This window comes from Thalassophryne amazonica, chromosome 10 (genome assembly GCF_902500255.1).
Source record: "Thalassophryne amazonica chromosome 10, fThaAma1.1, whole genome shotgun sequence".
Classification (NCBI taxonomy): domain Eukaryota; kingdom Metazoa; phylum Chordata; class Actinopteri; order Batrachoidiformes; family Batrachoididae; genus Thalassophryne; species Thalassophryne amazonica.
Window position 1 is genome coordinate 17,450,173 of NC_047112.1, and position 23,682 is coordinate 17,473,854.

Genomic DNA, 23,682 nt, shown 5'->3' on the forward strand with positions numbered 1-23,682 from the left:
CATGTGGCACGTTCCTCAGTGTTGAGAAACCCAACAGTGGAAGAAGGCTAAAGGGCTGCTCATGTCTCACTTGGCTGTGGTAGATAGATGGTTTCTTTTGGGAGGTGGGGATGGTCTAGTTGTCTATCTGGGTGTTTGCCATCAAGAACCAAAAGTGGTTCCATATTGTGGTGGATGTGGCAACAGACAACTCCAGTGTACGCTCCCATACCTGACCTTCCATGTGATCTTCAAGCATCATTTTTGATTGAAGATCTTAAAAATGCTCTTTCTTTAGTAGGCACTGAGGGCTAATGTGGACCACCTCCTTCGCTGGTTTTGCCAACAGTAAATGGGTAGTATTGGTTTGGCCTTATAATAATAATAAATCTGTTAGAAGGGATTTTTTTTTCATTTTGCTTTAATTCCTGAAGGGACAGTGGAGAGGAAGGAAGAGAGATAGAGAAGGTAGAGAATTTATCATAATAATCAGAGCTTGCTAAATTAGTATTTTTAGCAACACAATGCAAAAATGAGGCAAGCATAATTACACAGTACCAAATTTTACCAATCAGCAATTTATTAAAGGCAAACAGTAGTTATGATGTTCATTATAATGGCAACCCCAACTGCTCCCCTTTTGTGTTAATTTCACAAATAAAACATTGGGTATTTTAATGAGATACTGACTACTGAAATAGCAAAAAAAAAAAAAAAAAAAAAAACATTAAGAGAACGAGTGAAAACCTTTACCATTCAAAGCTTTCATTCTAATACTGTATTTTAAACTCTTCTATGGAAGCAGCCAACAGCAGTAATTATGTAGCAGCTGTAATCATCACGTGATGGAGTCAGTCAACGATTTCAGTGGTGAAGGTCATTGACGTTGGGTTCTTTTCAAGTCCTTCTCTGTCACAGTTGAATTCTCCTGTCCAAACGTTCAGAGTTTCAAATGAAAAAGCAACATCTTCTGTTTATACTGGAACGGTGTTGGAATAATGTTGGAATGGTCTTATCTGGGATTTTACTCTTGTGTGACAAGAAAATCGCCTGAGCAGGGCAGCCACAGCACACGGGTTAGTTTATGTGCTTAAAACAGCCTTGTTAACAGTGGCGGCTGGCCCATAGGGGGCGCTCGAGTGCTGCCCTCCTAGATGTGGAGAGGAAAAGTCATAATATATATATTTAAAAAGTATTATCAATGTCAGTTTTACTTAATAGTATGTGCCTACATGTAATATGAATGATTAAAACAACACTTCCTCCAACTGACTCTCATTCAACAGTGCATTTCCACCGACAGAAGCAGAAAACATACGTTCCTCGTCTTGGGCGCTCATTCAAAGCGCCCTTGAAGTGCAGCGAAATAACCAATCGTATGTAGTTGCTAGGGAAAATTAATAAATATTTGGCAAATCAACATTGCCAAAATTAATGGCTTTGGGGCGCTGGAATTTTAGCCCTTTCTACAAAAATGCGGGAACGTTAGATTGCTACAGTCAGTGACATACGTGACGCTGCAGCTGCTGCTGTCAGTCAGTCAGTCAATCAGGAAGAGATGATGTGACAACGTTTGGGTTATATTTATTTATTTTTATTTTGTCTCCGTGTGTTTTGCTGGAGTAAGTTGAAGAACTCTTCGGAGGTTTAAAACGGGACAAAACTAATCAAATCAATGACACCAAAGTTTGGCGGGGATCCTTTTGGAGGTGCGCACATCAGATCTTTCTCGTGGTTTAATGACAATTGCACGTCCCGGTTGGAGGAGAGACGTTTGTCTGACTCGTTATAAACCGTGTCAGGCTTCATTCACACTGTCAGCGCGCACACGTCACGGAGGCTGCTGATCTGCGCGGATGAAAAGGAGCGAATCCACCTCTTCAGGTGAGCTGACGAGCTGCTCGGATTTATTCCCGAATGTTGCTCCTGGTGTGGAAACGAGGGTGAAAATTTAAGATAAAACGAATGAGTGATGTTTTTTTGTTTGTTTTAGGGGGTCAAAGCTGTGATCTTTATTGGGACAGCAGACCAGTTATAATGGTAATAGGGGAGGCCGGGGCTGTTTGTAACAGTGTTCAATGCTCCAGCCATGCTGGTATTTTGATTTCACTTTACACATTATGAGGATCAATTCACAGAAGTGAAATATTCTTTGGAGTATTCCACACTCTAAAACAAATTATTTGCTCAGTTTAAAAACAAAACAAAACAAAACCCTAAAATAGCAATTTGCATGTTTTTTAAAGAAATTCTAACTCAGCCACTGAGTTCACACAAGGCATTTCTAGTAAGACAAACCCAAATTTAGCAACGCATTTAATTAAGTGGTTTTGTATACTTAATTTGCTTTGTCCTCTACACTGTTAATTAATTTTAACCAATTTAATTTAAAGGTTTTGGTGTTATTAGTTAGTCAAGTTATTTAAGTTTTTCAAGCTTCTTTTTTGCCCCCATTCCACTCAGTAATGTTCATGCAAAATATTACCTTAATTCTCTCTCACTCACTCACTCACTCACTCACTCACTCACTCACTCACTCACTCACTCACTCACTCACTCACTCACTCACTCACTCACTCACTCACACTCTCTCACACACACACACACACACACACACACACACAGTAGAGAAGCTTGAATTTTTCGACTGGACTGGGTTGCTTGACGCGAGGACGTTTCGCTTCAAATTGCAGAAGCTTCCTCAGCTAAAATTCTTGCTCTGGTGGTCTGACTTCTGTCTTGAACCACATTGTAAACAGGGGATACTGATAATGGGGTACTCAGGTCAAAGCAGTTTCAGTCTTTTGTTCATGGTAATGAGTCATTCACATCATCAGCAGTCATCAACGTCATAGCACAATAGGTGCTAATTAGAGCTATTGTTTAGTCACCAGCCTATAGCAGTCGGCCTCTCGGTAGGAGGGGTCTGGTTAGGTTTAAAACTCCAGCTTTTGTGACTTCTTGATTATTCTTCTCTACAAGAGTCAAGACAGAAGTCAGACCACCAGAGCAAGAATTTTAGCTGAGGAAGCTTCTGTGATTTGAAGCGAAACGTCCTCGCGTCAAGCAACCCAGTCCAGTCGAAGATTCAAGCTTCTCTACTATGGAAACCACCTGGACAACTGAGAGCCTACACAGAAACACACACACACACACACACACACATTTTCTCTCTCTCTCTCTCTGTGTGAAGGTGGTGTGAACATTGTCGTATGTACATAATGTTCTTTTGTCAATTGAAGAATTTTTCCATATTTTTAAAGAGTGTAAATTTGGTGATATTTTCTATTTTGTTAAGGGGTGTCATTGTGAACCCCAGGATCTGTTTGTCTGAAGATGATGGCAGTTCAGTACAGTTTGGTGTACTATGTGTGTAATTGGTGTCAAATGGTGAAATGTTCTTTGCTCAAGAACTTGAGTGTTGTATTTGATACTGTTCCTTTCCAAAGTAGAAATGGGGCCTAATATAGCTGTAAATGGTTAACTTTATCTGTGAAACTGCTGATTTTGAGAAGGACATGAAATGATTATTGTGGAATTGCAGTAATTTTCCGACTGTTCACTTGAATGCCTGTACTGGACAAGGCAAGGGAATCTATTGGCACAGCAGCCCCACCAAGACTGTTTTTCACCAGCCGCCACTGCTTGTTAATGTTTCCTCCTGCTTAGCAAGACATGGAGGTAAAGTACACATTAAATACTGTTCATACCAAAGATAATGTGCTTTAATAACTGTCACTGTTTTATCTCAGATGTGGGAGTTTGTTCATGTACTGACAGGTTTGGCTTTAACAATCGTTAATTAAAAGCTTCAGGGAGCTCTGACAGGCTTCAAACACTTTAAAAATGTTTGAGTCATGATGCTTTTCATCCAGATTGTAATGTTCAATGGACAGATTTAAAAATGAAATGGTCTTGGAGCCAATAAGATAATTATTAAAGGGATCATATTGTGCAAAAATCTCCTTTTACATAACATCTCCAAAGTCCTACAATTCTACAAGTGTTTTCACCAATGGTCTCCTAATTTAAGACAAATTTATGTCACAGCTTGTTCATTTTACCTGAAAATATCTCACACACACACACACACACACACACACACACACACACACACACACACACACACACACACACACACACACACACACAAATCTAAATAGCACGTTTCCATTAGAAAACCATGAAGGGCCCTTGGGTAAGGTCCTTAATCCCCAGTTGCTCCCAGTGCGAATACGTGGGTTAATTTATTGTGGAGCCACTTCATTTTGATGAACATCTCGCTCGTGAACATTCCTGGACACAGCTTTCTTCTGCAGCTTTTCACCTGTAATTTATGTAGCCAGAGGGGAAATCTTTCTGTTGCATGCTGCCATCTAGTGGAAGTACTGCTGTATGAGTTATTCAGCCAACAACAAATGATATGTCTTTCTTAATGTATTTACTGAATTGGGCGCCTTAATCATTATCAGAAAAAATGTTCCCTTCTGAGAGATTTTTCAGGAGCCGCAACTGCTGGGAAATAATAATAATAATAATAATAATAATAATAATAATAATAATAATAAAAAAAATGGTGATGATGATGCTGTTTATTAGTATTATTATTATTCATTTTCTGCCACATATCTGGGTCCAGGTCACGGGGGAAGCACACCAAGTGGCTCCCACACTTCCCTATCTTCGGCCAAATCCTTTACCTCTTCCTGGGGAATCCTGAAGCATTCCCTACACGGCTGGTAAATATAATCCCCCCAGCATGTCCCGGGTCTTCCCTGTGGTCTCCTCCCAGTTGGCTGATAGACCTCCCTAAGGAGACAACCAGGACTCATCCTCATCAGATGCCTGAACCACCTCAGCTGGCTGCTTTCGATGCAAAGAAGCAGCGACTCTACTCTGAGGGGGACATTAATATTTGAGAAACTAAGGATCAGAACTACTGCAAAAAGTCATTATGTTTCCGTTAAGGGTGTTAATATTTGGAATAAGTGTCCTGATAATATTAAATTAGTTGGTACCTTAGTTTAAAAGACTTTACAAATATAATATACTTACTCGCTATAGTTTGGAAAAATAGGTTTACCATTTTGTTGTCGTGTTTGGGTTTATGTACTGTTGCTCGTTTGGTTATGTTTTAAAATTCTGGTGCACTGAGTTGTTTTGTTTGTGCACATTTCTTTTGTATTGTTGTTATGAGTATATATGTTTCTATGTGGGGAGTTCAGATGCAAAATCTAGTATCTTCAAAATGTATATGCATACATTCTTTACTTTTTTTTACAGTTTATGGTATAATGGGAGGGTATCTAAAAGCTTTGCTTCTGCCTTCACCCTTTCGGCTACACGGATTCATTGTACGTTGCTCCTTTTGTGAGTGTGTTATTGTCTGTGTTGTTGTTCTGTGTGCCAAACAAATTCATTCATTCAGTCCCTCGCAGATAGTCAAGCTTCTCACCCTGTCCAGGAGTATAAGACCAGATACCCGATGGAGGTATTTCATTAATGCCGCTTGTATCTGCAACCTTATAGGTGAGAATAGGCGCATAAATCGAATGGTAAATTGAGCGCCTCACCTTCTGCTGCAGCTCTTTCTCCACCACAAGTGGGGGTGAGTTGGGGTTTACATTACTATTAGTATTACTAATGAATTAATGATTTTTTTGGTATATAAGAGCCAACAGAGTATAAGTCAGGGGACTTTCCAAACTAGTAAAAGAAATTGCGACTTGTACTCTGGAAAATATGGTACTTTTTGAACCAACTGATTTTTCAGCTCAATTATTACACCATTAAAATAGACTTACTGTCCCCATAGCAACGGAGGGGTCCCACCTTGTAGGCAGCCTCTGATCCAGCCCGTTGCATGTCACCCAGCACTAGAGACCTGACCGGGAGGGTCTCCTTATCGGTGAGAAGCCCTGAATCATTAGTCCTGTGGGATGAGAAAGAAGAAGAAAAGGTGGAAGCAATAAAAAGAGGAGGTGAAACGGCGAGAGAAAAGAAATCTTAGATAGTAGCCTGATCCAGCACTCAAACCCTGGGTATAACTGGGTCTTCTGCTGTGTCTAAGCTGCCCAAAAAGTAGAATACATTATTAATATGACTAACATGCCGCCATTCCACATTCTGTTCTCAGCGGTTTACAAGTAGAGGTTCAAATGAAGACAAAAATTCCACGTTGTACACAACATGTCTAAGCCGAGCTTCAGTGAATCCATTTACCGAGGGAACACAGGCTGTTATTCATCTGCACATTCACAGCACACAGTCAGCTCAGTTTGTGTTTGAAATCCGAGCAGTCAGCTTTGTTGGTGAAAATGTGCGTCAAAAAATAAATCTGTGACTGCAGGCGCATACAGCGCTGGCAAATCTGATGAAATATTGACGGGAGGAGAAAGCCTATAAAAAATAAAGGGAGCTGAACAGATTTGGGCAGGGAGATAATAGAAAGTAGCACCTTTGGCGATGAAGACAGCAGGGTCGGATATATTACGGGAAAATGAGTTGAAGTGCAGAATTGGTCACAGGATTCAAGAAGGTGACCTAAATACAAAATTACAGTGTGGATAAATGGATTTAAATACAGGATAAAACATGTTTAAATATTTTGGGATTTGTCCAAGATGCCTCTTGGCTTATTTCTCTCCAGTATAGCAAGACACTATGGAAAACAGTCAACAACTCGATGACTTATGATGACTTAAGGTCAAAATAGAAATAATCTTTTGCATTCTGAGAAACCAACATTTCTCACCATTGCACCCAGTGAGTCAAAACTTCACAGATTCTTGAGAAATGTCTCCAATCAGGACCCTGGGGTACTGTTGTGCTGTGGTTTACGCAGTAACGTGGCACTAGCACATGATCCTAGGCCTGAACTGACCTTCATCCAACTGATGCAACACACCAGAAGAACATGTGTAAAAATGCTGAGAGATCATAGAAAATTCTGAGCTGGAATATGTGTTTGTTCATGTTGTGGAATTGGGTGAACAACATGGAGACCTGGGTTCAATTCCCAGTCACACGACCTGTCTACATCTTTTGGACAATACAATTCTGCATTCTCCCAGTTCACCCAGCTGTAAATGCATACTAGAATTAGCTGGAGAAGTACTTGGTTTGGACTGGTATCCTCTCCAAGAACAGTCTTAAGACACCTTGACACTTGCACAAATTTGATCCCCGCACTGGCACACAATTCGTCATACCAACGCGTGTCATTAGATGGTACGCTTGAAAAGCTGCCTTGACACTTGCACAAATTTGATCCTCGCACTGGCACGCAACCTTATGTGCCAATGAGTAAACACTTCGTAAACTCTGTATAAACTGTGCAAGGTCCTGTGCACAATGACACACATTGTTTGCGAATATGATGCACAATGTTCACGACTAATTATGCGTGCCAGAAATTTTTCTAGTCATAACATTTTTATTGATCACTTTACATTATACAGTTTTTAATTCACAGAGTGTAGCTCAAGAATTTTTTGTATGAATATAAACAAAAACAAAGCAAACAAAAAAACCCAGGAACAGAAAAAAACGAAAAAACAAAGACACACAAAAAACAAACTGCAAGAATATTAATGATACAGAGGTAAAAATGAAATATAGTCCACAAATATATTAGGTATTCATACAGACACAGATGGTAAGAAATCTATAAAGGGTTGCCAAATGTTCTGAAACAGTCACAGATTGTCCTTCAGCAGATATCTTATTTTTTTCCAGATATAAAGTGTTGACAGCTCCCGCAGCCACATTTTAGTGTTAGGTATTGCCGGTCCTTTCCATGATGTAAGAAGTAATTTTTTTCAACAGTGGTCTGCCACAAGTGCTCACTCATGGAGGGGATTCTGCTGGAAAAATGTGACTCGCTATTTCTGTACACCAGCTCAAAAAGCTAGATATTCAGATCAAACGGATTGTTGAAGATTATGCGGACAGGCTCTGGAAAATCATTTCCACATTTTCTGGGACTGCCCATTGATAACCCCTTTTTGGAAAGAGGTGCATAAGGTCCTGGAAGCAGTCTTTAATAAGAAAATTAAGTTAAATTTTAAAGACATGTATTTGGGTGATATAAGAGATATCCATCCTCTGAAAGGCGACATATACTTGATGAGAGTTTTGCTAGTGGCTGTCAGGAAGTGTATAACCTGTAAATGGCTAAAAACGGAAACTCCCACTATTGATGATTGGATTGACTTGGTATATGAAATTTTTACTTTGGAAAGAATAACTTTTAAACTGAAGTTACAAATTGATATCTTTGATGAATATTGGTCAAAATGGTTAAAGTACATACCAGCTGTGAGGCCAGATTTCGTATGAGTGCGATACTGTTTTTCTACCTACTGAATATTTGAGTTTTTGTTCTTGTTTGTGTAAAAAAATGTCTGGAAAAACAATAAAATATAAATGACAAAAAAAGAAGGAATTTTTTCACACGTGCTAGAAATTTTGAACGTTTCAAAATTTTCTTTTTGCACTGGCATGCACGGTGTGTTTACTCAGTGGCACACACGACTGCGTACCAATGCGGGGATCAAATTCGTACAAGTGTCAAGGTGGCTTTAGACTCTCATCCACCAGTGGGACTCAGAGCCTACAAAGAACTTATTTGTTGTCTTCTTTAGTCTTAACTTCAGGAAACATGGATCTGTTTTTACGTTTTTACAGTTAACTGCAAACCGGGCCGAACATGTTTCCCCACAATCCTGTTCATAATTGTGGTTTTAGCCTGACAAGCTGACTGATGACTGAAAATCATGTTTATGCTCTCGAACACCATTGAGACAAAATTTAACACTGTTTATTGCTCAGGTGTTGTATCACCAATTAACACATTACTCAAAATATCTACATTATGAATTAAATCAGCAACAAGCAAACACTGCAAATGGATGGCACTTTGAACATTCAGGTGTGATGCAATAAGGGCAATTTGCACTCCAGGAGGTTTTAACAAACAAAATAATCATCCCAGAGCAGCAACAGTCAGTTTGTATTTTCACTGGCTGTTCCACACCATTTTCTTTTTTAATTTTATAACAACTGGTTCACATTACCATGCACAATTATCAAGACCGGTGGGGACAGATGATGAAATTCTCTTACATTCTGCTGGAAACACATTGTATTAATATATGAATTAACAGTAAAATATTTCAGAACACCTCAGATGCCAGTATTTTGTTTAATGACAATCAGCCTGCTGCAGCAACATTATCAAGTACTGTACCACTGATCGAAGTCAGCGTCACAATTGCAGTAGTGATTTGAATCCAGACAGCTCTTCTGAAGGCTGCAGGCACACTGTCGACTGCCGGGTTCAGCCCCACCCCAGTGAGTCTGGATTTGTCCTGGTTCCGGACCTCCAACCCACCAACTATACGGAAAACCCTCTGAAAAACACAAATTCATATTTTTTTTACATATATTTACATGCATAACCCAAAGTCTGAAAGACAGACAAGATGTACATGTTTTTTTCCAAGGCTTTTCAAAGTTTCATGATAAAATGGAGTGGAAAAAACCAAAGTGTGTAATACATGGAATTACAAACTTTGACTCAGTTTTCAAATTTGTGGTACCTTGTGAAACCGGCATTCATTTGTGCATTGCATTAGAAAAACCAAAAACATATAATCCCTACTATGAAAATATATTCTTTGGTGCTACAAAGTTTGGAATTCCAATTTCCATACAGGTATCAGGTACACAGCTGATTTTCAGGATGACAACATTCTAGCCAGGAGTGTTTCAAAGCATAGGCAACACGGTGGTCGCTGACACATTAAGATAACATTAACATTAAATAACATAACGTAAAAACAAATAGTGATATTTCCTCATTTGGTGGTGGTGGTGGTGGGGGCAAAGAGGTGTGTAAATGAAGTACTTTGATTCATGAAGGTCTGAGATGGGGATGGGAATGAGTGAAATCATGTCTAAGGCACCAGAATGACTAGAAACACCACTGATTGTTACTATAGAAGTATATTCCAAAAGTCATGGTTCACTATGGAATTTCTTTGGATTCTATTGTAGTGCATGCAACAATAGCCAATCAGAAAATGGATGATTCCATTTACCAGGAAGTCACATTTATGGGTGGCCATCCTTGATTTCTATATGCGACATTGCCCACATATACATTTTTGCAATTAGCGCCATTGGATTTATTGGCCTTGGAAATATGTATTTAGCCACTGAAATCAAGATCCTTGTCAGGAACCTTGTCAACCAAGATCCTACAACTCCTCACTCAGGGGGAGGAGGAGTAACAGGAAGACAGAGGTCAGGAATGAGAGGAACAGTAGTAGCCATTAAACCAGTATTGATCATTATTATCACTTTGCCGAGGCGTTGCTAGGCCGGTATCAAAGATTTACGTCGACACTACCTGGTACCAATATTCACCCTTGTCTAACTTGGGCAAATATCTGTCATTTTGGGCGACTGGCCATGAACGTTGGGCCTCTGAAAATACATACCGCCCTCCAAAAGCATGTTTTTGTATTAATATGTGTAGTATTTATATTTATATTTGCAAACTGTTTTTTGTTTTTTACATTCACTTTTGATTAGTAAAGAGAGCGGGCTGCGGCCTCAACTTTATCTAAAGTCTGGGTCTTTTAGTGAACCTTAGGGCTAGTGGCTGGCAATCACCTTAGTATTTCTTCTATTTTTCTTGTTGCTTACACACTCACACACACACTCATCTTCAACCACTTAGTCCAATCAAGAGTCGCGGCGGGCTGGAGCCTATCTCAGCAGTCATAGAGGCGGGGTACACCCAAGACAGGATGCCAGTCTGTCGCAGGGCCACAAACAGACAAACAAACACATTGCCACCCAATCGCATACCCATGGACAATTTAAAGATTCCAATCCACCTAACATCTTTGGATGTGGGAGGAAACCAGTGCACCCGGAGGAAACCCACGCAAATACGGGGAGAACATGCAAACTCCACACAGAAAGGCCACAGGCGGGAACTGAACTTCTCGCTATGAGGCAACAGTGCTAACCACTAAGCCACCGTGCTGCCCTCTTAATGCTGACAAATTATACGGTATTTGTTGTCTTTGTGCCACCTGATTCTGTTTTTTTTTCCTCTCTGTTTGAGTTGCGGCCCCATCCAGAGATGCGGGTGGTGTCTTCTGTCTTCTGTAAGCCTCCCATCCTGTGCACCAGCACGGACTCCCAAAATTTCCCATATATTTGTTTTGTCAATTGTGTCAGTAGCATTGCCAAAGCAGAGGGTCACCCCTTTGAGTCTGGTCTGTTTAAGGTTTCTTCCTCAAATCATCAGAGGGAGTTTTTCCTTACCACTGTCGCCTGTGTGCTTGCTCTAGGGGTTGGTAAGGTTGTGTGAAGCGCCTTGAGGCAACTTTGTTGTGATTTTGTGCTATATAAATGAAATAAATTGAATTAAAATTATCTAATCTAATCTAATGTATCCTAGGTCACAGAGCTCGAGATATTGGAACCCCCTCCCCCATTTTAAGCCTCCATTTTCCCAAATCCAATGACCACCACAAAGGTTTCTGATAAAATGGAATTATCAATTTTGTTGACTATTTTATGCACTTTAAAAAATTGAGTTTTGCAAATCTTCACAAAATTCTAACCAAATCTAGCAAAAGTTTTAAGCATCAAACAACCCTTTAAAAAGAATTTCAACAACAAAGTTTCAACCAAAATGTCCTTGATTTGCAAAAACATCTAAACTCAATCTGCACCCTCTGAAAGAGAGACATTCCAGAACAAAACACTGAAGCAACAGCCTTATTTACTTTAGGGAACAGAAATACATCACAGCAGATATAAATTTCTCACCAAAGTGTGACAAAATGAATCACACAGATAACTGAGCTGAATGGGAAAATGTCTGGGCCAATCATAAACTCGCTCATCTATGGTTTCATCATCTCAGAGTCTGAGGATGTATTTCTTCCAGTCAGCACTTTTTCATCACAGCCCCTCTAAATCTTTTTGTGTGACAGCACCAATCACCACTCAAGGATTCAAACACAAACGTGTCTCATGCTGAAAAGGTTCTTCACCCAAAGTGCGGTTGGATCCCGAGTAGTACCATGTCAGCTCACCCACCAACTCCAGCTGTGCTGAAACAGCCTTGGAATCCCTGATGTGCAACAAGGGTGCAGGCAAACAGTCCACACACACACTGGGAAACACATAGATTTTCATGGCGAAACTTGTACTTTTGGTTTTATTTCTCCATGGGTCTTGAGAAATCTATTCCTGAGATTTTTGCCACCGTCCCAGAATAGGTGTTTATCGCAGTATGTGAATGTGGACAAATGTGGAAGGTTTTTGCACTTAACTGACCACCAGTTCTGGACTGAGGCTCTAACTCTGATGTTTCAGGAGTCCAGAAACTTTGCAAACAATGCTGTGCAGTGCCACATCCACCTCCCTACAGGAACGGTCACGAGTCCTGGATCACAACCACCCAGGCAGACAACCGGTCCATGCCCACTTCTCAAAAGTATCCATCTATCTGCCATAGACAGGTGAAATGTGGGTGTCCCTTTGGCCTCCTTCAGCCGCTACGGTCCAAAACACTGAAGCTCCTCCAAACTGGGTCATGCCCAGAGAAACTTGCCACATAACCAGAATTTCATAGCTGACGTTCCCTCACAATTCAAGTGGCACTCCTCATCTTACTCTTCCTAAATAACCATTTGTTTGAAACAAAGTCCTTCCAGTGGTACCCAAGAATCCTCCACAGAGATCCCGTACCAAAGACCTCAAGTCATCACCTTAGGTCACATTTTAGTGTCCAAGTCTTATAACTGTGCAGGAAGATAGCAAGATTTTGGACTACATTCTCCTGTAAAAGTCTTGGCATTGCCAAACACCTCTGTCGAGAGCAATTTTACAGTAATGGAATTACAATCACAGTAAAATCTGACCATATTCTATCTTGCCATTAAAAATTTTCTCAAACTGTAATTCCATTAAGATTACCCTCCAGTGACATCATGACTCCATAACCTCTATCTCAGCATCTCCCAATCTCAGAGTCCATGGACGTAAAGACATGAATGCCAGTGCAGAGTTTCACTTTCACAACATACGGATACACTTTTCATGACCAAACCCAGGAAGCCATTAAAAGCTTGGGTCTTAGTCTTGATTCAGAACAACTGCAAACCCAGACACTCCGATTCTCCACTTCTCAAGTGCTGCAGTCAGGCGATCCACTGAGTCCTCTGAGATCACAGCATCCACAAACCACTGGTTTCTAAAACCCTATCCAACCCCCAGTCCAGGCATGTGCTGGGTGAAATGCATCAGAAGTTTACATCTGAACATTTGGAGCATGTCTTTGCATACTTCTGGAAGTCCTGCACAGAAGCAGAATTCTGATATGGTGCAGGTCCAGTTCTGTAGAATTTTACATTTGCACACTGTGTGAAGAACAGTAAAGGAAGGTGCAGTTTCAAACTCAACCAGCACACACACCTTTTCCAAAAACAGTGCATTAGTAATCTGAGCGCACCACCATGACCCGTGGAGGAGGGGGTTCACGACTCAGGAGTGGTATGAGGAGTATTTACAGACAATCTGATGCTTTTACAGCCGCCGTCCTCCATAAACAAGCAATTATCTTTTCATCGTTCAGTCCTGCACAGAAGACAGATGGAATGTTCCTTTTAGTGCTTTTGTTTGTGAGGGGGAGGAGCGGTCTTTAACAATATAGGACAAAACTATATGGCTGGACAGGCAAGAAATGAAATGGCGCAGATAAACTATTAACTCCTGCAGGAAAACGAGGAGGAGAAACGCACAGCAACACTGGAAATGATGTTTTCATTAGTAAAGCACATTCAGTAAAGTTCAGCAGTTTACATGACAATCCCAGTGGTCCTCCATATACATCCCTCAGTAATAGAAGAGCTGGCTTTGCAAAGAACTTGTGATTTCCCTTACACCATCCATAACACAGGTACACCCATGACAACAATAAAATCTCACGTTTACAGTCAAACCGAGCTAAACAATGAGCTTCGGCCTTTTGTGTTACCTGGTGTGTTGAGACGGGACTTCCTGCAGTGGTAGGACAGTTCCTGCTCACAGTATTCTGATTGGCTGATGATGGCTAATAACTGCTCCTCTTCAGCGGCGTAGTCAAAGTGGGTGGACTGCTGGTTCCCCTCAAGGGATGAATGCACTCCAGTCAGCTGTGTGTTGTTGTGCCGGATCTCCGTCCATGCCCTGTTCTCTGGTGAAGACATTCATAGGAACAATGAACACAGAACGGAGAATTGTCATTTCCTCCAGCAGTGATGTGACTCATTGTAACATTGAACATTTGTTGATATTTCACACCTGCACTCACACCTACGGACAATTTTAAAGTTTTGTACCATGACCATCACAGCATAACCATAGACACTGTAGCATACCGTGGGGTAACACAACTGTGGTACTTTCAGAAAATCTCCCGGTGATGTTATAGCCCCGTCACTCAGTCAGTTTTCCACAACATCCACAAAAAACAAAGAGGATTCAGTATGCGCCTGTATAAAGTATTAGGAACACAGTGGAAACTGCCAACATGCATTCTCCATGCATGAGGAGGATGTGGTTGACGTTTTGACATGATCAAAAAATATGTAACAAGGAGACTCTGTCAAATCAGGATCCAGTATGAACTAAATAAAGATGAAGTAATGACTGCATTGATGTATTACTGGCTGAATTGGGCAGCGTCTCGTTTGAGGGTGGGCGCTACAGGGTTAAAATATGACGCATAAGATGAGATGAGATATACTTTATTGATCTCACAGTGGAGAAATTATGTTTACACTCCAGTTACCTCAGACAGCAATTAGTCCACAATTATTACTTGTTTACCATAATAATGGCACACATCAGAATTAAAGACAGCAGATACACATTTGACATTGTTTATGTGCACTAAATCTGAAGAAGTCCGTTATCCGAATTGAGGCAAGTGGGTGAAGGTCTCGCAGCAACCCTGAGTCGCGCCACCGTCAGCTTGGGACTCCGACGAGGGCAGTCGCATCTCCTCCACTCTCCATTATCTCTGCTCTCTGCTTTAACGTTCAAGTCCCTACTTCACCAGACTGTGAAGCATATGATGCAATAATACTACATCCGGGGACAGCCCTCATATGTCCCCACTGGAAATGTGACACTTTCTCTGAGTTTTTGGGCAAATTACATGCAAGCAAAGTGGAAATGCAAAGAAAAAGTGACAATGTGGTGGATAACGGACATGTGTTGTGGTTAGTTTATGACCCAGAGCTCAAATGTGTCAAAGCAGTTTTGCAGGCGAGAGAACACAGCTACTCTGGGTTTGCATGTAGGCTAACACTTACCGGCACGACCTCTCACATTTGCCTCATCTTCCCTTCTCCATTGGGAACCAAAAAAACACTGCACTTTTTGCGACTGCTTCGGTGATTGCAGCCGAAAACCAAACAGTACATCATTTTTTCGTTAGAAGTGATGCTGTGTTTATGTTGCACAATGGCAGTCTGTCCCAGAACATGGTCAAATCCTGCGATACCAAGCAGGGGTTCAAACGAGAATGTGCTGCCCAGTTAAACTGAGGAGGGAGTTCATTGAAATACAAATGTGGCACAAACTGTGGACTTCTTTGTGAATGAAATGTGCCGCTGTCCATGGTACTGAAATGCAGATGCGGAACATTTTCTCCCCATCTCCTTGTACAAATGAAGGTTTGCTTTTAAGCATGTGCATGATCATGATCATAAACATGGGCAGAAAGTAAACCTCATGCTGGTTTTTACTTCTAGTAACTTTAAAGGCTGTACCTGTCATGTTACAGTAGATGAGCTGCGGTTTGATTGGTCCACTGCCGTCCACGTCTATATGATAATGTCCTGACTTGTTTCCTTTGTGTTTGTACACCTCACATGAATGCTCGTACATTGCTGAAGAACAGAAACAAACAACAAAATACATTTTTAATTCGGAACACGTTATACTAATAGCAGAGGAACATGTGCTGTAAGATATTTTCATAAGATTTAAGCAATACTGTTTAATTACACATTAAATGACAATTATTTTACTGTGAAAAAATACATCATGCAATAAAATCTGAAAATAAAAAAAACTGATTACTGAACGGCAAGACAGACTTGGTAATTGCTTTTGAAATTCACCTGTTTATCCACCCACCTACTTGTCAGCAGTAATACTAATAATAAGAACTTTATTCAGGTAGCAGCATTTCCAAGTGCTTCACACAGTCAATTACATATCCACACAAAACATTAAAACAATACAGTAAAAATCAGTAATGCGTTCAAACTGATTGTCCACAGTGTAATGTCATATAAAACAATCAGAATATATACATCAACTATAAACAACAGGAAAATAGATGAGTTTTAAGAGTAATTTAAAAAAAAAAATCAACAGAACTTGACCTTCTTACATCCACTGGCAGTTATTCTATAGCTTTGGAGAGTGATAAAAAGCTCGACCCCCCCCCCCACACACACACACACACACACTTGCCCACTTCTTTAGAACCTTCAGAACACTGCAAATCCACATCCTTAACCCACACATGATGTGACAAAACATAAGGCTTAATGAGTTCCACAAGATAAGGCTGCACCTCCCTTAAGTATGTTATGAGCCAGTGGGTCCCAGTCCTGGACTTTAGGGACTCTGTAACCTGATGAGGTCATTCAAGTGTGCTGAGCCAGTCAAGAGCTAACAAACACCTAAATGAGCTAATCGGCTTTTGGCAGAGGATGGTGAGATGGAAAATGCACACATTAGGGGGTCCCTGAGGACCAGGGTTGGAAACCAGTTATAAGCCAATAACAGCATCACCTTAAAATCTGCTCTCACACTCAGAGGAAGTCAGTGAGGGGAGGCCAATACAGGTATGAGGTGGTCAAATGTCCTAGTTTTGAATACACCTCCTGCAGCAGTCTTTTAAATCATCTGAACACATTTAAGAACAAGAGCAATCTGAGATTTGTGATGTCCGCCAAGGGTTGATGAGGACTCAAAATAACAGATATGTGATTCAGATTGTGCCCGGACTTTACCTGGATCCGGATTATACACAATGCAATAATTGCATACTGATCCAGAATGGACCGACTGATGAAGATGTTGCAATCTGAAGCAAAATTTGTGTCTTCCTGATCTTGATTTTACATCGTGATGTTATATCCATGAAGTAGTTTTGACGTAATCCTTAAAAGTATACAAAGTGAAATCCTAATCCAGAATCCGGATCCTGACCAAGATCACCTCCAAAATTGAATGGAGTCTTCCAAGGCCTAACACCAATGTGTGGTGAAAATTTAGTGTAAATCCGTTAAGTAGTTTTGATGTAATCCTCAAAATCTGACAAAATGAAGTGTACAAATTGAAATCCAGAATCCAGATCACCACCAAGATTCAGTGGAGTCTTCCATGGCCTAATATCTATCTGTGGTGAAAAGTTCATCAAAATCCATGCAGTAGTTTTGGTGTAATCCTGCTAACAGACAGACAGACAAATAAATAAATGCCAATAATTTTACTGCGTCCTTGTCAAACAGATGCAGGTAAAAACATGAAGAACTTCTTAATACACCCTTGGTTACTGTTCATGATGGGTAGTCTATACAAGCCCTGATGCCCACTGGTGCCATGCTTATCGCCAGATTCTATAGCGTGAAGTTGACTCGAGCCTACAACGACACTAGCTCTGGATGGTACACCAGTCCATTGCATGTTACTTCTACATCCATGGCTGGTACCCACTTACAGTTGGGTGGACTGGCAAAATACAAATGAAGTATTTTGTCCAAGGACACAGGTAGGCAGCATGACCGGGAAATGAACCCAGGTCTACATTATTGGCAGCCAAGCTCCTTATTCCACTGAGCGATTATGAGTCAATACTTATTGGCATAATTCAGACGCAGTGTTTTTGCTCCCAATCTTCTAACTGTTAGGAAGAAATCTGGTTTAAAATGGTCTCATCTGAAGTTGGCACTGGGGACAGGAGTTATAACTGTTCATCTATGAACTGTAGCCAGTTGATTTGAAAATGCTTGCTCTGAATGATGCTTTAGAATGGGTTTGTCCCAAATCTAACAATAAAATAGGTGAGAAATGTGCAAATGGCAAAAATGAGTTGGCCCTGATTCAGCTCAGACATGATCAGATTCAATCAAAGCTTAGCGGAGCAATCAAAGGCAGAATCTCTTTTAATTCCTAATTTTGCTGAGCTAGAATACTCTAGGCAATCTCTTGCTCGATATTCATTCGTGTGGAAAGAACAGTCTGCCGTAGGAATGTTCCATTCTGCCTCCATCTCTTCACTTTCAGGCTTGGTCTACATTCTCTTTGATCTCAATAATCTCATTTTCCATTGCCTTCATCCGTCTCTCACTCTCTCAAATAATGGGATGGAATTAAGAGATTTTTGGGATGTGTCTTAACACTATAAAGTCAGTTTAAATATTATGACCTACTGTATACTGCAGTATACAGAAGTGCTGACAATAATAACAGAAAGTTGTGCTTTAACTATTTCAGGTCATCTGTGTTTCCAAGTGCTTGGTGTCATGAAAGGCTGTGCCAGTGAATGATCTTGAATATTTACATCTCTGAAGGCATAACACAAAGAAATCGGAAATAGAAAGTTGTGTGATACTGCTCAGGAAATGTGCCGTCTGAAGTGACAAATGTGAGAAAAACTTGCAGCTTTCGTCTGCAGCAGGATGCAACATTTTTGTTCCTTCATCAACTTTCCTCCGTGGATAAAGTCATGCTTTATTCATGGGCAATGAATCACTGCCTCGTCTCTTATTGTTGTGACGACAAGGGTTTCTCCCAAGTCTGCCAGTCTAGGAGGCGGCATATCAAATTGATGGCAAACTTACCAACACTTCTCTGCATCACTGCAGGTAACGCATAATCGAGTGAACGCTTTTGTTAAAATCATTAAAATCAAGAAGTGCATTTGTGATAATCTGCACTTCAAATACCTCACGCATGATGCTGTCACTACCATGCTTCACTCTAGAGATGGTGCCTGGTTTCCTCCAAACATGATGCCTGGCATTCACACCAACGAGTTCAATCTTTGTCTCATCAGACCAGAGAATTTTGTTCCTCATGGTCTGAAAGTCCTTCAGGTGCCTTTTGGCAAACTCCAGGTGGGCTGCCATGTGCCTTTTACTAAGACGTGGCTTCCGTCTGGTCACTGTACCATACAGGCCTGATTGGTGGATTGTTGCAGAGATGGTTGTCTTTCTGGAAGGTTCTCCTATCTCCACAGAGGAATGCTGAATCTCTGACAGAGTGACCGTCAAGTTCTTGGTCACCTCCCTGACTAAGGCCCTTCTCCCACGAGTGCTCAGTTTTGACAGGCGGCCAGCTCTAGGAAGAGTCCTGGTGCATCTGAGCTTCTTCCGTTTACAGATGATGGAGGCCACTGTGCTCATTTGGGACCTTCAAAGAAGCAGAAATGTTTCTGTACCCTTCTCCAGATTTGTGCATTGAGACAATCCTGTCTCAGAGGTCTACAGACAATTCCTATAACTTCATGATTGGTGGGACCTTATACATAAACAGGTGTGTATCTTTCCAAATCATGTCTAAATCAAATGAATTTACCCCAGGTGGACTCCAATTAAGCTGCAGAAACATCTCAAGGATGACCACTGGAAACAGGATGCACAAGAGCTCAATTTTGAACTTCACAGCAAAGGCTATGAATACTTATGTTCCTGTAATTTCTTAGTAATTTTTTTATTTTTAATAAAATTACAAAAATCTAAAAAAAAAACCCACCTTTTTCATATTGTCATTATGGGGTATTGCATGTAGAGTTTTTAGGAAAAAAATAAATTTTATCCATTTTTGGAATAAGGCTGTAACATATCAAAATGTGGAAAAAGTGAAGTGCTGTAAATCCTTTCTGGGATGCACAGTACATCGGTCATGTTCTACAATAAATACCTACATGAATTTTCCACCCAGGTACTTACAGCTGTGACAGGTGGCTCCTCTGTAGCCGCTGTTGGAGCAGTTGCAGTGGAAAGTGTTCCATGATTGTGCACATTTGCCTCCATGTTCACAGTGGCTGGAAGAGCACCTGAAAGAGAGAGAAAGAGACACAAAGTCTGTCAAAAGTACTCTTCAAAGTCATCAAAGTATGAAGAGCCAGGTGAAACCTTCAACCATCCTGATTGTTGTGAGGAGTGTGTGGGAGGGACTTGAATGATGGCTGTCATAAAAAGTTTCAGTCTTCTTAAGAAAATTTCAGAAACCCCATTCTTTTCTTGTCAAGAGGAGCACAGTAGATGCTCTGAGACGTTAATGGTTTGAAACCACCCTTTGGTAGGATTGCAAACTCATGGTCTACATTTAAGAGAGAACTCTTGAACTCCTACCCAATATGGCCCTGGAAGCTAAAAAAAAAAAGTTTCTTTCTGACACAAAAGTAAATTCCACTCCTAAACATAACACAAACTGCTCCACCATCATGCTGTTGAACATTTGTAAAACTTTTTAACATCTACTCATCTGTTCTCTTTTTCATTTACAAGAAATATCAGAAATTCCCACTTAATTTTGTCAGGTTGACAAGTACTTTGGAGGATTTATTCACTTTGGGGCTTTGGCCATCTCTACTCGAAAAACAAATGGAATATTTTAATTTAGAAAAACTCATTTGATGTGTAAATGAAGAGGAAGACAGGGCTGTAGAAAAGAGGTTGTTATCCTTCAGATGCCAGAATGAGCAGACCGAGAGAGTTTAAATATGCATTCTGCATTTTTGTCTTCATTGAAAGACAATACAAGAACAGCAGCAAGACAAATGTGTGTGCAAGATACTATTCTATAACACATAGCAATACCCAGATACTCCCAAAGTAAACAGACAGACAGCACAGTTTCATTGCTCTCTCTCAGACTGAGCTGACATAGGATGGGCAAAATATACGACAAAAGTGAATTAACAACAAAAAATAAAAAATATTAAACAAAATAAGAGAAAACAGCATAAAAATAATATTTAAAAAAAATCACCTTGCTCCAAGATTCACTTCAGGGAGCTTTGGTGCCCACTCGTGCCCTCTGATAGATTGGCGTTAATCTATTAACAACCCAAAAATCCTTTCACTTGCATTTGCTTCCTCAATACCACAGCACTGTGCATCTGGCACATGCCAGTGTAAAGGGAACTACAGGTGCCAGTGATATCATGTTCAGACATCAAAAAGACCAAACACTGCATGCAGCCTTACATCTGTATTTCCTGCTGCTTAAACAGCAAAGTGCAATCAAAAATGCTCCAATTCGGCTTGTGTGTTTTGCATCCACCATTCAAATACACCATTAAACTCTGCCCTCCTCTGTCAGTTAACATACAGTCAATAATAATACTCTTAACCCAATGAAAACACTTTAGGACTGATTCTTGGTCTCTTACTATATATGTCTATATATATATATAAGGTGCATTCAAAAAATATCTAACCTTTGGCTGCAAAAAATACAATTACTCATGTGGGGGTCTGACATCCTAATCCCCTTCAAAGTACACTCAACAAAAATATAAACGCAACACTTTTGGTTTTGCTCCCATTTTGTATGAGATGTGTTATGTTTCGGACGCGGTCGGAGGACCGACCCAGCATTTGAAAGGACCAAGCATGAAATAAGCAGAGCACGGTTCAAAAGGATAACAGAATTTAATAAACATAACAGTGAGTAGTGCCAAACAACTAAAACGTCCGCGGTCTGGTGAGGTGGAAACACGGCGCGCTCTTAACAGCGGAAACGGTCCGGAGCCACAGCAGTTCGGACCCAGGGACCCCGCCGACACCCCCCAGATGGCCGCGACCAACCGAGTCTGTGAAGAAAGAAAACATGAGGTGAGTCCAACTCCACACAGAGAGACACAACTCAAAGGTGCACGCAATCAGCAAACACTTCCTGGCTTAAAGCTATACATCAGCTTCTCACCCTGCAGGCACGGAACAACTCAGTTCAAATCTCCACTGCAGCAGAAGCTGATTAGACAATTAGCATAACATGATAGCTCACTAACACAAGGTGTGAGGGACACCAAATCCACTGTCATTACTTCATAAAAGTCACCAAAACCAAATTACCTCAGGAAGTGTGCTGAAGAGCGTGAGACCTCACCCAATCCTCCTTCACAGACTGTGGCGTCAAACCTGGAGCGGTCTCTGCGTCCATGATGGTGAGATTGTTCTCCTGACGTCGATCTCACACGTCTGCTCACAAGGTAGAGTCTCTGGCAATCACACACTGTGCATTCAAGGTTTAAATGCAGCAATCTCTTTAAGACAAAATACACCACAGCTGTGAGTCCTGATGACCTGCACGTGATAACAAGCCTCAGGTGTTCAGGGTGAGGTCCTGATGCTCAGCCACTCAGTCCTGAATGCATACCACCTGGTGGGAGAAACAGAAAACAAAAACCAAGCCAGCCAAACACCCCAGCCCACAACAAGATGAACTCAAAGATCTAAAACTTTTTCCACATACACAATATCACCATTTCCCTCAAATATTGTTCACAAACCAGTCTAAATCTGTGATAGTGAGCACTTCTCCTTTGCTGAGATAATCCATCCCACCTCACAGGTGTGCCATATCAAGATGCTGATTAGACACCATGATTAGTGCACAGGTGTGCCTTAGACTGCCCACAATAAAAGGCCACTCTGAAAGGTGCAGTTTTGTTTTATTGGGGGGGGGGATACCAGTCAGTATCTGGTGTGACCACCATTTGCCTCATGCAGTGCAACACATCTCCTTCGCATAGAGTTGATCAGGTTGTCAATTGTGGCCTGTGGAATGTTGGTCCACTCCTCTTTAATGGCTGTGCGAAGTTGCTGGATATTGGCAGGAACTGGTACACGCTGTCGTATACGCCGGTCCAGGCGAAGTGCTCACTATCACAGATTTAGATTGGTTTGTGAACAGTATTTGAGGGAAATGGTGATATTGTGTATGTGGAAAAAGTTTTAGATCTTTGAGTTCATCTCATACAAAATGGGAGCAAAACCAAAAGTGTTGCATTTATATTTTTATTGAGTGTAATTTCCTTGCAGCTGCACACACTTCTCCCAGCGGTTCTGCCATTGCTGGAAGCATTTCTGGAAGGCCTCTTTTGGAATGGTGTCCAGCTAGACTGTCATGCTCCACCTCATGTCTTCTCGCGACTCAAATCCAGTCTCTTTTAAAGTCATTATGAGCTTGAGGTACAGCCAAAAATCAGCTGGAGCCATGTTAGGAGAGTAGGGAGCCTGGCAAATCACAGGAGTGTTGTGTTTGTCCAAGGAAGCCTGATCAGCTGAGCAGAATGGGCTGGTGCACAATGGAACTGCCACCTTTTCGCCTCCCACAGATCCGGTCATTTGCGGTGCACACCATCACAAAGGCAAGATAGGCCATCCTGATAATACGCTTTCTTAATATTTTGGCCTTCTGATGCATACGCATGATGCACGACCCCATGGGAGTCAAAGAAAATGGTCAACATGACTTTGACATTGCCGCGCACATGCTGTGCTTTCTTTGACTGCAGTGATGTTGGATGCTTCCATTGCATTGACCTAAATTTGGTTTCAGGGTTGCACCCATCAACCCATGTCTTGTCACCAG

General features: G+C 41.1%; 1 protein-coding gene and 1 long non-coding RNA gene across 2 annotated transcripts in view; one reads left to right on the forward strand and one right to left on the reverse strand.

The window, feature by feature from the left end:
• Positions 1-23,682, reverse strand: part of LOC117518379 (contactin-associated protein-like 4) — a 315,610-nt gene that overhangs the window by 90,855 nt on the left and 201,073 nt on the right. Inside the window, exons 11-15 of the mRNA XM_034179490.1 lie at positions 20,028-20,134; positions 15,828-15,947; positions 14,048-14,245; positions 9,230-9,392; positions 5,784-5,911 (exon numbers count right to left, since the gene is read on the reverse strand). Of these exons, the coding sequence (XP_034035381.1) occupies positions 5,784-5,911; positions 9,230-9,392; positions 14,048-14,245; positions 15,828-15,947; positions 20,028-20,134 (716 nt within the window). The remainder of the gene's footprint in view (positions 1-5,783; positions 5,912-9,229; positions 9,393-14,047; positions 14,246-15,827; positions 15,948-20,027; positions 20,135-23,682) is intronic.
• On the forward strand, positions 52-20,158 carry LOC117518380. The gene is made up of 3 exons (XR_004562967.1): positions 52-63; positions 3,653-3,660; positions 20,030-20,158. It is a non-coding gene; the product is annotated as an uncharacterized LOC117518380 (long non-coding RNA).